The sequence below is a fragment of the Ursus arctos genome, unplaced genomic scaffold (genome assembly GCF_023065955.2).
Source record: "Ursus arctos isolate Adak ecotype North America unplaced genomic scaffold, UrsArc2.0 scaffold_7, whole genome shotgun sequence".
In the NCBI taxonomy this organism is placed as follows: domain Eukaryota; kingdom Metazoa; phylum Chordata; class Mammalia; order Carnivora; family Ursidae; genus Ursus; species Ursus arctos.
In genome coordinates this window covers 10,317,835-10,335,601 of record NW_026623089.1, presented here as the reverse complement: position 1 = coordinate 10,335,601, position 17,767 = coordinate 10,317,835, and the positions used below count along the sequence as shown (strand labels likewise).

Genomic DNA, 17,767 nt, shown 5'->3' with positions numbered 1-17,767 from the left:
AACAAAAAAGGGTATTTGACTAAACTTTAATTTCTCACTTTAGGGGTATCGAATGGACAAGTTTAACTGGTTTTCTTTCCTTTGCTACTTCAACACCAAACAATATGGGATTAGTGAGAAATGAACTTCAGCTGGTTGATCTTCCAACAGGTTTGTGTATTTAGACTATTAAAAGATTGAAAATGGTTTGTCATATTGATCAAAGATGTTGCTATTTATAAAACATATTCCAGAAAACTTTCTTTCAACTTGGAAGGTTTTTTTTATACCTATTTGTATATTCATTTTGTTGTTGTTTTTCTGTAATAATTGCCCTGGAAAGGCTCCTCGTTGTTGTTTGTATGCAAATTGTGTTAACACCAGTGCATGGTAAATGGAGTACCATTAGCTTGAACAGACAGATTCATAAGTACATATAAATGGTATCAGTTCTACTTTAAGCACATTATTATAGATAACCAAAAGTACGGTTTTAAAATAAATCTTTGTAGTAGGCTTTATTAGATTCTCTTCTAAAACATTTGGCCTTTGTTAGGAAAGCCTTTATAAATTTGTAAGTAAGGATTGTCTTTAAGAGCTCAAATTTAAAATTTTTGATAGTCTGTGACTGAATAGGGAAATTTGAGAGCTTAAAGACTTTACAAGAGGGAAGCATTCCAGTAAAGTAACTTATTCAGAATTGTTTAAAAACCTACAACTCAATGAGTTTCAAAATGAAGAATTTGAAGATAGAATAAGGTGAGAGTTTCAAATTATTTTATGACACATGCATGATTTCCAGTAGAATTCTTAACAAAACTGTAGTGAGTTTCTTTAAATGGTATAGCAATAGGAATATATGTAGACAGTTTGGATCCTAAGATACATGTGTGTGTGCACGTGTGTGTAGTAAATCGAGTATTTTCTCAGTATGTATTTCCAAGATATGGTTGTTCTTACTTATCTGAGTATGTTACTAAACCTCAAGGAATTAGCCCCACGGGAATCAGTCCAGTGTTGTTCTGGTCTCATTGGAGGTGACCTGCTCGGTAACCCCTGCCCCTAGATTGGGATCTCTCTGATTACATGGTAGCCCAGGGGTGAATTGCTGTTTTCTAGTAGCATTCACTTTAAAAAAAAAAAAAAAAAAAGCCTATTCATTTTTTTTCCAATCGGCTCAAGACTGTTAGATAACTTAAAATCTTTCTTTTACAGATTTATTTTTGAGCAACAAATTTGTAAGTCATAGTTCCTAACTTGCTTAAGTGGGATATTTGAGTTCAAAGATTATAGACTTTTCTAGCCTGTCTTCTAAGGAGGGTCAGGAAAGGATGTAGGTGTTTGGCAAATAAGAACAGGGGCCCCATTTGACAGCACTGAGGAGCAGGGAGGCATGCAGGCACTCAATTGTCTCTGAATTGAACGTGCTCTCTTTTGTTTAATGTAAATAAAAACGCTGGAAATGTTATTAAAATGTATTTGTTCAGACATGAAGTAGAATTTGCATTTTTTAATTAACGGAAAACCATTTAGCTTCTTTGGCAGTTAACTAATTCTTATCATTCCCCAGTTTCAGTGTTTAGAGACCTTTCGATAGGAACAGGTCAAAAGTATTTCAGTTGCTCAGTTTGTACTGGGACAGGAAATCTTGAATACCTGTTTAAAGAGTGTTTTCCCCCACTGGTTAGTATTCGTGAGCATGGAAGTGTTTATATCACTTTAAATATACCAGTAGTTTTATAGTAGACAGTTCCTTTACCATAGATGCGTTGAAACTTTGGAAGTTGATATTTTTGAATTTCTAAAATATAACTATTTGAAAGAAGCCACCGAAAGTATTCAAGGAAGTCTGTAACAAAGGAAAATATCATTTTATAAGAGATATTTGAGTACAAGTAATATGTTACTGGTCTTCAACATGTAATAATTTTGAGACTATGTTTTGAATTTAGATTACTTGAAGCAGGTTAGGAGCAAGTAGAAGAATGAATGGGAGAGTAGAAGCAGCACTGATCCCATTGGTGTGTATAACTTCTTGTGTCTTAACATGTTTCATCTGATATTTCACATTTCCTTTAATATTTGCAATTAAAGGTAGGAGCATTGCTTTTCGCGGTGAACGAGGCAATGATGAGTCACCCATCGAAATGATTAAAGTATCTCATTTGAAGTAAGTGTGAACCAAAAAAAAAAAAAATCTGTGGTGTTATCACAAGGGAATCTTAAGGATTTTTTTTTTAAATCTTTAAGAAAGTAAGAATATGCTAGAATGCATATAGAACTTCTTAGTGATAGTAAATGGTGCTTTGCAGCCATTTCCAAGAAAATATTTTGATCACAAAATTAAACTGCTATTGCTTTTACTTTCTACTTCTTCAAAAGATGAGATAACTTTTGTATGAATCTTACTATTTCATTAGATTGGTAAAACCAGTAATCCTGTTTTGTTCTACGACAGCTATATTGATGTAAATGCTTGTCACCCACGAAGAAAATGTTATTTGTTACCTAATGAAATTCTCATGCATTTCTAACTCAATATGGGTTTGTGGAGTCAAAGAATATGATTTAGACCTATTTTAATTTCAGTAAGTTTTGAGTTTTTCATTCCAAGGGAAAATACGTGTAAAGCAAGATTATTAAACATAGAGACTGAATGAAAACCAATCAGAAGAAAAAGAAAGGAGGAGTAAGCGCTCTAAAATAGTTTTCAAAATTGCTTTAGCTTTTCTAGGATCTTTGCATTTCCATATAAATTTTAGAATCAGCTTATCAGTTTTACCAAAAAAACTTCCTGGGATTTTGATTGGGTTGCACTGAATCCGTAGACCAACCTGGGAAAGAACTGACATCGTAACCAGTTTTGTGATTCGTGAACAGGATGTATCGCTCCTCTCCCTTGGGGCTTTAATGCCTCTCAGTAATACTTCTTCGTTGTCAGTGTCGAGGTGTTACACATCATTTGCTAATAATTTTTTGTTTTTTCTTCTTCAATGCTATTACACATGTATTTTTTTCTTTTTTAAATTTCAGTTACCAATTATTCATTACTGGTATACTGAAATACTTAATTTTTTGGTATTGACCTTGTGACCATGCTAACTTAATTATTATTTCTGGTAGCATTTTTGTTGATTCGTTAGTGTTTTTTTATAGACATACCATGTTGTTTGCCAGTAAAGACTCTTCTACATCTCTGTTTTCTGGAAAAGAGGACTTTTTTTTTCCTCTTGCTTTGCTGTACTGAGTAGGACCTCCAGTACAATGTTGAATAGAAATGATGAGAACTGACATCTTTGTTCTGTTTCTGGATCCTACAGCAAGAGTGTTCAGTCTTTGAACTTGAAATAGGTTAGCTGCAGATTTTTTGTAGGTGACCTTTATTGCGTTGAGGAAGTTTTCCTAGTTCACTGAAACTTTGTATCTTTGAATAGGTGATGGATTTTGTCAGATGCTTTTTCTGCATTTAGGGACATCCTCATAATGATGGGTTTTTGTTTTAAGTTGGCTAATGGGGTGAATTATGAATTACATAGACTGATTCTTTGTATGTTAAACCAACTTTACATCCCTGGTATAAATTCTTCTTGGTGATAATATGTTACTGGATTTGATTTGCTGATATTTTATTACATCTATGCTCATGAAGCATTTTGATCTGGTTTGCATATGACACCCTTGTCTGGTTTGGAGTCAGGGTAATGTTGACCTTGTAAAATGAGTTGTGATATAGTCCCTCCTTTTCTTTTTTTCTGGATAAGTTTGTGTAGAATTGGTATTATACCTTACTGAAATAGGAATAATTCACCAGGGAACCCACCTGGGCCTAGAACTTCCTTTGTGGAAAAGTTTTTAAATACATATTCAGTTCTTTCATAGACGTAGAACTATTCAGGGTTGGTTGGTTTATTTTATCACTGAGTTTTGGTAGTTAATGTCTTTTAAGTAATCTGTCTATTTCATTGAAATTGTTGAATTTATTGATTAAAAACTTGTTCGTGGTATTCTCTTAATCTTTTAATATCAGTCTTTTCAAAGAAACTCTTTTAGTTGCTCTCATTTTTCTCTGTGGCTTTCTATTTTCTGTTTCATCAAATCCCATAGGTATCTTTTTTTTTTTCTTGCTTCAGGTTTAATATGTTTTTCTTTTTCTAGTTTCTTAAGATAGAACTTTAGATGATCGAATTAAGGCTTTTCTTTAAAATTTAATGTAAACATTTAATGTCACGTAAGCACTACTCTTCCTGTACCCTACATGTTTTTTTGATATGGTGAGTTTTCATTTTGTTTCACTTTATAATATTTTTCAATTTCCATGGGATGTTTATAGATACATTGTTTAATTTCAAAATATTTAGGGGTTTTCTAGATCCCTTTCTGTTAATTTATGGTTTCCATTGGAGTCAGAGAGCATATTTTATATAATTTTCATCCTTTTAAATTTAATGTGATTGTTATATGGCCCAGACTGTGGTCTGTCTTTGTGACTGTTCATATGTACTGGAAAAGATTGTGTATTCTGCTATTATTGATTAGAATATTCCATAAATGTCAGTTCAGATTGGTTGGTAGTTATTCAGGTCTCATTTTCATACTGATTTTCTGCCTGCTTTTCTGTCTATTCCTGAGAGATGAGTGTTGAAATGAACTTTATTCTGGATTTATGTATCTTTTGAAGAGCTCATGTTCTTGCTTTGGGTATTTTAAAGCTCTTTTATTAGATATATACATATTTAGTATTGTTATGTCCTTTTGACTGACTTCTTTATCATTGTGAAATAGCCTCTTTATGTTTGGTACTATTCTTTATTCAGAAGTAAGTCGGATTTGTCTGATTTGTAAAGCCACTCCAGCTTTCTTTTGGGTAGTGTTTGTATAGTATATCTTTTTCTTACCTTTTACTTGTGTCTTATCTATGTCTTTACATTTAAAGTTGATATCTGGTGTAACATAACGTAATAAAAATAAATAAAGTTGATATCTTCTAGAAAGCATATAGTTGGGGCTTGTTTTTCTGTTTGGTAATGTATGTTGCAAATTGCAATGTTTTTAAGTTATTCATATTGAGTGTAATTATCAATGCAGCTTATATTTAAATCTACCATCTTGCTTGTTATTTTCTTTTTAATTTAAAATGCATTAATAAGGATAGTTTTTAATTTATTAGACTTAATTTCTAATATGCAAAATGTCAGTTGTTATGAACCACATAAACAAAAGTTCTTTGGGGGAGATTCTCAATAATTTTTAAAAATGTAAGAGTCCTGAGATTACAGGGTTTGCGAATTGCTCAGTTAAACTGTTTGGACTCCAGTCTCTTCTGTTACCAGCCAGTCTTGACTCTACACAAACCTGCTAAATTACTAGCTGTAGAACAACTGATCACTTTATCCCCCCTCAACTTTAAAACCTTCAGTGATCCACCATTCTCTGCAGAATAAATCTCTATATAACCTAGCATGGCGTATTCAGGTGTTTTAGGTCTTTTATAATGTGATCCAAAATTCACACTTTGATATTCTCTCTCGCGAGGAATGCTCTTGCATGCTCTACATTTCAGGTAGCATGTTCCCCAACTCTGTGTCCTTTCTTGTCTTGGCCATTTGTCACATTTGTAACTCTGCCTAGAATGCCATTGCCCAGTTGTCAAAATAAATCTCCTCTTTCATAGTGAATCTTTGTAGCATTCACCGGATTCTGTCTTACATTAGTTATTTACATATAAGCCATTAGATGCCTTTATGTTACATATAATAAAAATTGTGGGGTGCCTGGATAGCTCAGTCTAAGCGTCTGCCTTCGGCCCAGGGCGTGATCCCAGGGTCCTGGTATCGAGCCCTGCATTGCACTCCCTGCTCCGCTGGGAGCCTGCTGCTTCCTCTCCCACCCCCCCTGCTTGTGTTCCCTCTCTCGCTGGCTGTCTCTATCTCTTTGTCAAATAAATAAATAAAATCTTTAAAAGAAAAATGTAACATATTGCCTTTGTATAATCCTTAATGTGTGTAAAATTCTTTTATGTGTGCTATCCCCTCCCCCCTTTTTTAATTCTTAGGGCGTTTGGTGAAGGAGTAAGACAGATGTTATTAACGACATTATAAAGATAGGTAGAATAAAACTCAAAAAGATTACATGGTTTATCTGAGGCCACATAATTATCAAGTGGCAGACTTTGTCCTGAGCAAGAGAACCTGAGTCATTTGGTACACTGAGTGTAGGGATCTTCCTGCTCGGTCACATTTCCTCAGTGTCAGCATGATAGAAACTTTGTGAAAACCTTTACTTTTTCATTTAATTTTTATCATAACCTGCATACCAATCCATTGGGATAGGTAGTGGTATTCTCATGTCATGTATGAGAAAATGAAGCCGCGGGAGGGTTACCATAAATTGATAAATTGGTAAAATGTGAACTTCTGCCTTTTTTCATTCTTTCTTCTGACCTGGGCTTCTTGCTTAATTATGGCTATGTGGCTCTCAAAGGTCATCTTAGGGCGTTACCTTCTCAATGACTATTAATCATGAGAACTAAATGTTAAGTTATATGGTCTGTGTTTAGAATACATCTTGTGACTTTTCTGATTTACTCAACTTTTTATTTGTATTACTTATGGCGAAAGTTGGCCAAAGGGGGCTTATTTAATAATTTTGTTTATTTCAGGCAGTATTTGGCAGTTGTATTCAAAGATAAACCCCTGGAGTTATGGGATGTTAGGACTTGTACCATTCTTAGAGAAATGTCCAAAAACTTCCCTGCGATAACTGCTTTGGTAAGTCCCAACTGAAGAACTAGTTTATCGAGGCATGTTCTGTGTGTGATGAATATTTTTCTTTAGCTTGAAGTGAAATCATTACTGTCATGTATTTCCTTGCTAAGAATGTTTGTTGAGAGATGAGCTAAGTACATGGAGATAACTCTTATTTTCTTGGACGCGTTAAGCAAATACTGCATTAGTGCAATTCCAATTAAGATTTTACTTCAGTATTTTGAGGAACATGATAAACATATTCACGTTTAAACATGATAAACGTAAAAAGGTTTGTGAAAGAATAAAGGTCATAGTAGCCACCTCAACTTTAAAAAAAGAGGAGGACAGTAGTGGGAACATGGTCTCACTTTATGGAGAAAAATACTGGATCTCTACCTAATGCCATATTCAGAAGTGGGCTCCATGGGATTAAAGACTGAAATGTAAAAATGTAAAGCTATAAAATTAATATAGTCAAAAATAGAAGAATATTTTTCTGTTCTGGGGCAGGAAAGGACATCAGAAGCTCAAACCAAAAGGCAAAAAAAAGAAAAAAAAATGCATTTAATTAGTCAAGATTGATGCTTTTTATTCAATGAAGGACCCCAATGTCAAAGTTAAATAGAGAAGACAAGTTGGAAAAAGAAATTTGCCAATGTCTGAAACCAGCAAAGACTAACTAATTCCTGTAGGGAGTTAGGGTTATGGGAGCTCCTGCACATAAACAGTGAAAAGACAGGAACCCCAGTGGAAAGAGAGCCAAAGTACATGAGCAGTTCACGAATAGTGGAGAAACCTAAAAGGCCAACAAGCATGTGAAGAAGTAGTCAAAATCAGCAGTTTTTAGAGATGGGCAAAATCAAATAACCATGGTGTAACTTTTAGAGTAACAAAAACTGGGAAGCCAGATGGCATCAGCTGTGGGTGTAGTGTAGGCTGCGGGAATCCTTCTGCACCGCGGGCAGGAATGCAGACCGGTGAGGCATCTGCAGAGCAGACTGACAGTGCTTGGGCAAACAGACATCCCCTGGGTGCCAGCTCTTCGGCCCCTGTCACAAAAGAGCTTCTGTGAGGATATTGACTGCGGCGTTGTTTATCAGAGAGTTCGGAGGCAATCAGGGTGTTCTCTGCTGGGAGAACAGACAGACGGAGGGTTGGTGGATGCACTGGTGGAGTATTCGGTAGCATGCAGAAACAACAGAGACGGGACTGACACTGTGCTGAATGAAAAGAGAAACAGGGTGGGGTATGACGAAGTCCTATTAATGTAAGTTACAAATACATGCATGTAAAATAACTACTGTGAAGAATTGATGCCTATGAGAGGATGTTAGATTGAATGCATTAGAATAGGTGGAATATAAAAGAATAAATAAACCACATGAGAGATTTCGAGGTGGATCTGTGGAGGACAGTGAGCCACGGTTGGAGGGACATGGTCATTTTACCCCATGCACCTGTGGGGGTGGGGATGCTAGAGGTAGGGAAGAGAAGATACCATAATTGCATTTATTATTTTCATTTTGTAAAAAAAGAAGGCATCAAAAAGTTAGACCTTTTGGAAGTTTGCTATTAAACTCTTCTACCTTAAGCTCTCATTAAAGATTAGACGTAGAAGGAGGTGGAGGGTAGAGTATTAAAATCTGCCTTAAGCGCTAATTAAAATGCATTCGTTCAGCCTTTCTATAAGTAGATAAAACCTAAGAACAAATTGCGAATTCATGTGCAGTAATAATAAGGGATACCGAGCAGTGGCGAGAATGCCCAGCTGTTCTGGAAAGATTGTTTTGACAGAAGTAAACTGAGCACTTGTAGGTGTGCCTGTCTTTGCTTCTCAGGAGTGGTCCCCATCTCACAACTTGAAGAGCCTGAGAAAGAAACAGTTGGCCACCCGAGAGGCCATGGCCCGCCAGACCGTGGTCTCAGACACAGAGCTGAGCATCGTGGAGTCCTCCGTGATCAGGTGCAGTGTGCCGTTTCCTGCCTATCTCATTTGTGATACCGGTGTCATGGTGGGGAACTTGACAAGTGTCATCCAAAGGCATCTGTAGTACCTTGTTATATTTCAGTGCATACTGGAAGACTGAAGAGTTAATTTTATTATTTCATTGCTTAGTGCAGTCAGTAACACACACAGTAATATCCACATGGCAGCCTCCATTAGTGAGCGTGATCATTCTCACTACCCTTCTGTTCCCTAAGCTTCAGCTTCTGGAATTCAAATGAATGTAGCGGGAACATCCAGATAGATCATATTTTCATTTATATACACCAAAGAAAATGTATAGAGAATGCTAGATTTTTATGGACTGTCCCCGTCTCCATCCCCACCAGTTTTACAAATAAAAAGGCCTCAGAGAGAATGATGGGTCAAGGTAAGGCCTCTCTTTCTGCAGCAGAAACAGTGAGTGAGTTTCTTGGATGAAGTCTAGATGACTACGTTCCTCTCTATGGGGTAAATGACCTATTGGGAGTAATATGTGTTTTCTTATTATCAGCTGGGCAAAGATTAGTGTCAGTGCTTTTTTTCCCCCCTTTGGTAAATAGTTTTGGACTTCCTATTAATGCATCTGTATTTTGGGCAAGTTAATTAATGTGTGTGTCACTAGGGAAAAGAAATGTCTTTATCTTATTCCTCTTTATTCCAAAGCTTGTTGCAGGAGGCAGAAAGTAAATCTGAACTCAGTCAGAACATCTCTGCCCGGGAGCATTTTGTGTTTACCGATAATGATGGCCAAGTTTATCATCTCACGGTGGAAGGAAACTCAGTGAAAGACAGTGCTCGGATTCCACCAGATGTGAGTCTAACTCATGATTACATCTTCATGAAGAGTTCTTATCAAAGGTTTTGTTGATTCCATATCCAGTGAACCCATAGTTAAGTTGTGAAGCTATTTCAGGAAAGTCTAATGTAAATAATAAACTTGACTGTTTCAGGAGATATTATCATTGATTAAACTTGTTCCATGCTGCTAGAGAATAACATTGTAACTACTTAGATTAAATACCTACCAGGTGCTACTTATTTTTTTTATCCCCTTAATAATCCATGAGGAATTCTTTCCATTTTAACTATGACAGAATCAAGGGAGAGTAAGTAACTTTCCCAGTGTGTCCCAGTGTAGTGACATGGAGTTTTACACTGAGGTCTGTCTGTCTGTCTGTCTGATTGCAGTATCTCTTCTCTTTCCACTTCAGGCATTACCTTGGAGGATTTGACTTACAGTCTAGCATCATTTTGGGGTAATAGTAATCAGGTTGTAAGTGCAATAGCATTATTAATAGTTACTAATTTACATATATCCTTCTCGGACCTTGTGCAATCCTCTGACTGAGGTTCTGTAGTTCGCAATTTGTGTCCGCATGCGTCTCATAGGTTGTTTTTAATGGATAGATAAGAAAATGTTTTTGTTGACTAATACCGTTATAATGGTTAAGTGGAGGCATGAGAAGATTTCATAAAATATATCTTTTTATTTAAAAGGGTTGTCTAAAAACATACTGTTTTAGTTGAATGCCAACCCCTATATTTTATGGGTTGTAGTCAGGATGGTGGCTGGGGCAGGAGGCTCCACTTCCAGGATGGCTCACTCACATGGCCGTAGCAAAGGAGTGCTGGCTGTTGATGAGTGGCCTCAGTTCTTCCTCACGGGGACATCTCCATAGGGCTGAGTGTCCTTACCACATGGCAGCTGGCTTCCTCCGGAGTGAGCGTTCCAAGAGCACACAGAAAGCTGCAGTGTCTTTTAGGACCTAGTTTGAGAAATCACACCCCGTCATTTCCTCAGTGTGCTGTTGGTTCACGGGTCAGTCCTGTTCATTTGGGAGGTGACTGCCAAGGGACGTGAATACCACAAGGCAGGATTGGGACAGGGGTGGGGGAGTTGCTAGAGGCTGCTGCCACATCTTCCTTATAAAGAACATGAAAAGAGTTGAGACCATCCAAACCACCTTCTCTACTAAAAATGGAAACTAACATGTGGAAGTTTCATTTTTACTATTTTTTTTTACTATTATATGGAACAAGTCATACCTGAGACTTACTAGTGTCTGTTTTGAACTTTCTCAAATTGTCACTAGTTTGAAAGGGTGGAAGTAGTAATGCAAATATGAAAGGTTGATATTTGGTCATAATAGGAAAAGGAACTTACTTTAAGTGTATAGAAAGGAAAACTGCTAAGGAGAGCAGACCTAAGACTTGCAGTGTTAATGTAGCTGTCCTTTGGAAAATCAGTTTGCTGTCTTAGGAATATAGAGAGTTCCTCCTCCAGAACCGCAGGAAAGGCCCCATCTGATCTCTTCTGTGCCACTCACAGGCAGCTCCGGCTGTGTCTGATTGCTTCACACTTGCGATTAGGATGTAGAAGCAATGCAGTAATTTTTTGCGATGCCAGTTCCTCCTTACCCCAGAAAAAGTTTAAAGCTTTTGGACATTAGACCCCAGTTCTCCTTTTTATAAGAGTTTCTTGCAGGTTGGTAATTGTGCCTCACAGCTTTTAAGATTCTGTCTCTTTTTGTGGAGGTCCAAAGTCAGGGTATAGCAATTCTCTATCTGCTACCGGATCCTTTCACACCGCAGCTAGAAGCAGCTTTCTCAGGCAATGAGCAGCCCAGTGCAGATCCGGCCTCCAGTGAAATTAGTACACATTTTAGAGCAGGTTGGTTTTAGGGAGAGGTATTTGAGCAGCTACTGTATAATATGCGAGAAATTGGTTTTGGTTCGTTATTTTTATTTTCTGTAATTTAAATATTTCTAGAGACTGTCATATAGAGTTTAGGCAGAGGTTTTGTTTGCTCATTTTAATCCAGTATTTATCTTACCCTCCTCCCAAATGTAAAGTATTAAACATTTGCTTTGAGTTGAAATTTTCCCTCTGGATTTTGGCCCCAGAACTATATAGACTATACAAAAATGGTAAAAAGAAGAGGAAAACCTGGCATATTTTAAATTTTGGAGCATCTGTAGTTGACTGCCTTTATTCAGAAAACTGGAACAGTGGGAGAGAATGACCAGCTCTGCTTTGCTGTCAGCCGTCTGATCCTTTGAACATCGTATTTTACATACAGGAACATAACAGTGTCAACTAGTAATACTCTGTTGAGTTTTAATCTTACATTGGTTCTGTCGGGGTTACTTGGAGCACGAAGCAACTTTATGCCACATCGTCTGAGAGCTCCTTGGTATCTGCATGTGGCTTATATCCCATCAGCAAACTCTTAGGGAGAAAGGTCTGGACTGTTTAATTATATAGTTGTATTAATATGTTACTTGTAATTCTAAGCTGATTTCTAAGCTTATTTAAGCTTTAATATTTTGATTTTTGAGGTTAGAAAGTAAGATTATAAAATGTGAACGTTTTCAAGACTAAAACAATAAACTTGAAGGCAAATTCTTAATTAAACATTCTGTTAATATGGCCCAGAAGATGGAAGTAAGATCTTGAAGTGTGGCTTCATATTATATAGAATTCTATTTAACATAACTTTCTAAGTTTTTTATTATTGAATTCCTTAGAATACTCATTTTTAATTCAGTTTTTGTCCTTTATATCTTGACTACCACTAGGATTTATGCAGTATTTGATGCATAGGCCAATCTATTAATAGTCAATTTGGCCAGCCTGCAGCTTTCCCACTATGAACTAAGCATGTGAATTTTTATTTTTATTTTATAAATGCAAAAAACAAGATTTCTTTTAATAAGTAGAGAAGTAATCGAGCAATAATATTATTTAATAGTGAGCGTTTATTGACTACTGTGTAGTAGGCTTGTTTTAAGCCCTTTCCTGTATAAATTTATTAATGCTAATAGGAACTGCTCAGGTTTCATGAGTTTATTAATTAACCTTCTTTATTGATGATAAGTCCAAGATGCAGAAAGATTAGGTAAATGTGCCTCAAGCCCCACAACAAATATACATGATAAAGCCCAGATTCGAGCCCCAGCAGCTGACTCTAGAGCCCAGGCTCTTAAGGTCTTTGTCACACTACCTCTGTGCATTTGTTAGAGAGCTGCAAGCTCCTATCTCCTCCCACCCCTCCCCTCCCCTTGGCATTATTGCAGTAGTGTTTCATTCTTATACTTAAGTTTCCATATGTCTTTGTAAAGCTTTCTGTGAATTCAGATTGTGCAGATGCCTTTAATCTACAGTTTCTCTTCACCGTCATTATTCCAGAAGGTATCAGTGGAGCTCTGGATCCTCTTTGCGGTAGAAAAACTGCTGCACAATTAATTATGAAACAGCTCTGAGTTTCCTCTGGAACAGATTGATTTATCCTTTTGCAGTGAGTGAGAAGTTGGAGACAAGGGCCCTTTGGAAAGGGTTTTCTTTCCTTCTCTTTATTACTTTTAATTTGCTGTCTTTAAGGTGTTTCTTCCTCAAAAAGTACCTCTTCTCTATAAATTTAGTTCAGGTAACTTAATGTCCATCAAACTGAAATCTCCTGTTTCTTTATAGTTGAAATTAATAAGCTAGGTAGCTCTTTTAGTGTTCCAAGTCTGTTAGTGTTTGATGGCATTCATACTGAAGCAAAACCATTTATAATTAAGTTTTATTAAAATATCTTTATTATTTTATCACATTAAGTAAAAACATTTCTCTGCTATGATGGCTTATAAGTAGTGAAAACTGTGTGTATTTGTTGCTTTTGTTTTCTAGGGAAGTATGGGTAGTATTACCTGCATCGCTTGGAAAGGTGACACATTAGTTCTTGGAGATATGGATGGGAATTTAAATTTTTGGGATTTGAAAGGCAGAGTATCCAGGTATGATTCAAGAATGCAGTATTATTTGGGGCACCTGGGTGGCTCGGTTGGTTAAGCATCTGACTCTTGGTTTCAGCTCAGGTCATGATCTCAGGGTCCTGAAATCTAGCCCCTTGTTGGGCTCTGCGCTCAGCGGGGTGTCTGCTTCTCTCCCTCTCCCTCTGCCCCTCCCCCTACTCATGCTCACTCTCCCTCTCACTCTATAAACAAAATAAATAAAATCTAAAAAAGAAAAAAAAGAATGCAATATTATTTGTTTAAAAAAAAAGTAAATTCTTGATATGGTTCCATTAAAGGCTTATGACCTGCTAAGTAGGATCATTAAGCATGACCAAGTATAGCTTGGACCCTTGGGTTTCTTGTCGCTGAACCTGGGAGGAGGAGCCTTGAGCCAAGCTCTGGGTCAATCATAGGAGACACTCAGTCATAGGAGACACTTACCTGCAGGTGGCCCGTGCAGAAGTGTATTATTCCATCTTCATTAAAGGGTAGACCCTTTCTGTCAGTTGGAACCCCTCTCCCACAAAGTAAAGTCACCAGACGTTATCAAAAGCAGGCCTAGAAAGAGTCGTTGGACAGTTTCCAGTGACGAGATATTACCCTACTTCATATTGGTGTTTTGTTTTTGTTTGCTTGTCCTCAGAGGAATACCTACACACCGAAGCTGGGTGAGGAAGATTCGTTTTGCTCCTGGTAAAGGAAACCAAAAATTAATAGCGATGTACAGTGACGGTGCTGAAGTGTGGGACACTAAAGAGGTAGGCCCGCTCCGTGAGCGTGAGGGGCCCTCAAACCAAGCTGCTGGTCACAGGGGCTGTAATGTGTTTCTTCCTTCTGATTTAGAAATGAAGCCTATATGATGGGTTTGTCGAGGTTCTTAAAATGATTTTCTTGCTTTTAATGGTATCACTGTCTTTGGGGTCTTTAAAATGCAGTCTGCATGAGGAAAAGAAATTGCCAAAGACTGTTCAGTTTTAACTTGCACTGGGTCTTTGCCACTGGCACTGTCTGTGATAAACATCTTCCTTTTCTTTCTGAAAATGACCACCAAATTCACTCTTGAAGGTTCAGATGGTGAGCAGTTTAAGAAGTGGAAGAAACGTGACCTTTCGGGTATTGGATGTGGACTGGTGTACGTCAGATAAAGTGATCTTGGCGTCAGATGATGGGTGCATCAGAGTCCTGGAGATGTCTATGAAGTCCACTTGTTTTAGGATGGATGAGCAAGAGTTAACCGGTATGAAACGCCAGTGAAGGGCTCTCCGACACCTTTATTTGGCACAGGCGGCTCTCTTCTGTTTCATTTCCGTCTTACTTTCTAACAGTCTGAGTTTAAGGAAATAGATTAACTTCAAGCTTGAGTGTTTTCACCGCTAAGATGCTGGACTCCGTAACTGCAGATGTGAGTCATTCTCCGACTCCGGGTTGGCAAGTGCCCCTTTTTTGACCCTTTGAGGAGTGCTTTGTCAAAAGATCAGAGATGTTTACATAAAAATGATTCACTTAGAATTTAGAACTCAGGGGCGCCTGGGTGGCTCAGTTGGTTAATAAGCATCTGCCTTCAGCTCAGGTCACGATCCCAGGGTTCTGGATTGAGCCCCATGTTGGGCTCCCTGCTCAGCAGGGAGTCTGCTTCTCCGCCTCCCCTCAGTCCCCCCACCCTTGCAGTTCATGCACACTCTTTCAAATAAATAAAATCTTTAACCAAAAAAAATAAAAGAATTTAGGAGAACTCATCAGAAAACACGAATGTAGTGGTAAGGCTTTTTAATAATGAGCTTTATATCTTTTGCAAGCATATATCACTGGGGGTGCCTGGCTGGCTCAGAAGAGCATGAGACTCTTCATCTCAGGGTTGTGTGTTGGAGCCCCACGTTGGTCGTAGAGATTATTTAAATTAAAAAAAGAAAGAAAAGGGCAAGCATATACCATTGAAAAGTCACTTTGGAAAGTGTTCTGAGTGTCATGAATTTCAAGCCTATCTTAAGACTTGTTAAATGGCCAGTCAAAATAAAATTAGATGATTGCACTATCATACCTTTTTTGTAAGGTTGGGTTGAGATTGTTTTTTACCAGAACAAAGAACATTTCGGTAACTATAACCTCCTATGTGACCTAAAAAAAAAAAAAAAAAAAAAAAGAATGGGATTGTGAATGCACCCATCAGTCAGTTGGAAAGTCCGTTTTGTCTGATGGAATGCAGTGTTCATCCTCGCAAGGTACTTTTGGGTGGACACAGACATTCTGATCCTAATGGGAGCGAAGCAGGAAACTTCCTGCATTAAGTATGCTCCAGGCATCCCTTTGGTGTGCACTCTAGGTTGCTGAAAAATTTCAGAAGAGACTTGTGTAGTCGCTTACTGTGTTTCAGCATAGAGCTGTCTGCTCTGGGAACCATCCGTGCCGCTGTAGGCTCAGTATTTGACACCTTTAGAGGCAGTAATGTTTTGAAAACGTGTGCTTTGATGTTGTGTTCATGCTCGAGGCACTCCCAAGTTGCTGCTGATGCTGCCTGGGCTCCCTTGAAATTGTGTTGGGTGTGCTTTTGTTTTTGTCGCTGCCCCAGCCCTGCTAGTGGCTTCAGCCCCCCCTTCCCCCTGCATGATGCTGACCGCCATCTGCCAAAGCTGGAAGCTGTGCGGTGCTTTCTGTGTCTGTGCCTGAGATGCTCGCCCGCTCTGCGGAAGTGGCAGCATCTCCTCCTTCCTTCTGAAACAAACTTAAAGTTATTAAGGAAATGGAGGGAACTTCAAGGGTGGTTTTCCTTTTAGTTTAGCTACGGGTTCTAGGTTAAAGAGGTGAGCGAATGTAATCAAAATGTTTGAAAAGCTTTTCTATCCCCTTTAATTTAGAATTTGAATCTACTAAAGCCAGGGTAGCTTTTTCTTAAATTAAGTTGACTACAGAATTGGAGCCCATCATTAACACCATACTTGAACATCTGACCTGCAGACCGATTTTAGATTACATTTTCTTTTAAAGTTTTCTCCCCCCACCCAAAAACATCATTCCTATCCAGTTTGTAATGCTGCAGCCTCAGCCAGAAAGGGAGAATTTTTGAAATAGCAACAGGAAAGGTCAATATTGACCTTTAAACTCAGAACAACATTCGATACATGTTAAAGAGTAAAAACTGGTGGTGTGTGTAACTATGGAGTTAGCAAAAAGGTGTCTATGTGTTTATCTCCAGTTACATGCTGACTTAGTCTCAGAAAAATATGTCTGATATGTTTTTATTCTGGGGAATTAGAAATAGAGTTTGGACTTATTGATATGGGATAAAAACCATTTTAGGTCATATGCAGGATATATTTAATAAATTTTCTTTAATTCTCCTTAATAACAAGTAGAGAATATTCTAAAATACCGGTACAAGTCTGCCAGTTTTCTTAGAACAGCTTAGATGGCCCACTTCCTCCCCCTCCGCACCTGTGTTTACATTTGTCACAGCCCTCCCCACCTCAGTAAAGGAGAAGGTCAGACAGGTGTAGAAGATGAAGACCCCTGTTTTTGAGATGGAGAACCCTTCTTGTCTGCTGCCTTATTTATCAGAGTCATGAAACAGCATTAAAAAAATCATAATACTTTTTTTAGCGGCCTCTAGAAGGAGTCCAAGAGGATGAGACTTGTTTAATAGCATTCCAGTTTGGTGAGGTTTCCACACGCTTTACATAGTATCCGCGGGGTGTTAGAGACTGTCCAGTCCAACTTCCTCACTGCTGCTCAGGCCAGTACCGAACAACACGCTTTTCCTAAGGGAGCACGCACAGAAAGAAGCTTTCTGCAATCAGATTTATGCACAGACCTTACGTCTTCGTCTGCCTCTGCTTTCCGCTCATTCCCAGTGGTTTTCATCTGGGCTATTTGGAAATGTGTCAGGATGTGCAGGTGCGTCTGGGGTTACTAAACAGCATGCAGTGCAGGCGACAGCCTGGACAATGAGGAATGGTCTTGCCCAAAATGTCAGTCGTGTCCCTTGTCTCCCTTCTCCCCCCCGCCCCATTCATCACAGTGACGAAATCACGCAGGCAGGGTCCTCTCCCTCCCAGACTGCCTGCTCTCCATGCCATGTGCCACCTGCAGGTGGGGAAGGAGCAGTTTTGCTACTGTGCTTCTTGGCTCTTCAGTTCCTCATTTTCTGCACTGCTGTCACATAGGCAGCCAACAGTCTGGGTGTGTTTCTGTTTAACACCTCCGGTAGCTGTAGCCCAGACTCAGCAGAATGTGTGGGAGAGAAGTAGCAGTGATGCCAACTACCTTTTCATTCTAATTGTAA

General features: G+C 38.3%; 1 protein-coding gene across 1 annotated transcript in view; it reads left to right on the top strand.

Moving 5' to 3' along the window:
• The window catches only part of WDR11 (WD repeat domain 11), a 62,742-nt gene that overhangs the window by 27,484 nt on the left and 17,491 nt on the right, over nucleotides 1-17,767 (top strand). The window contains exons 12-19 of the mRNA XM_057308609.1: nucleotides 44-150; nucleotides 2,074-2,149; nucleotides 6,638-6,746; nucleotides 8,564-8,688; nucleotides 9,376-9,523; nucleotides 13,385-13,491; nucleotides 14,135-14,249; nucleotides 14,557-14,728. Of these exons, the coding sequence (XP_057164592.1) occupies nucleotides 44-150; nucleotides 2,074-2,149; nucleotides 6,638-6,746; nucleotides 8,564-8,688; nucleotides 9,376-9,523; nucleotides 13,385-13,491; nucleotides 14,135-14,249; nucleotides 14,557-14,728 (959 nt within the window). The remainder of the gene's footprint in view (nucleotides 1-43; nucleotides 151-2,073; nucleotides 2,150-6,637; nucleotides 6,747-8,563; nucleotides 8,689-9,375; nucleotides 9,524-13,384; nucleotides 13,492-14,134; nucleotides 14,250-14,556; nucleotides 14,729-17,767) is intronic.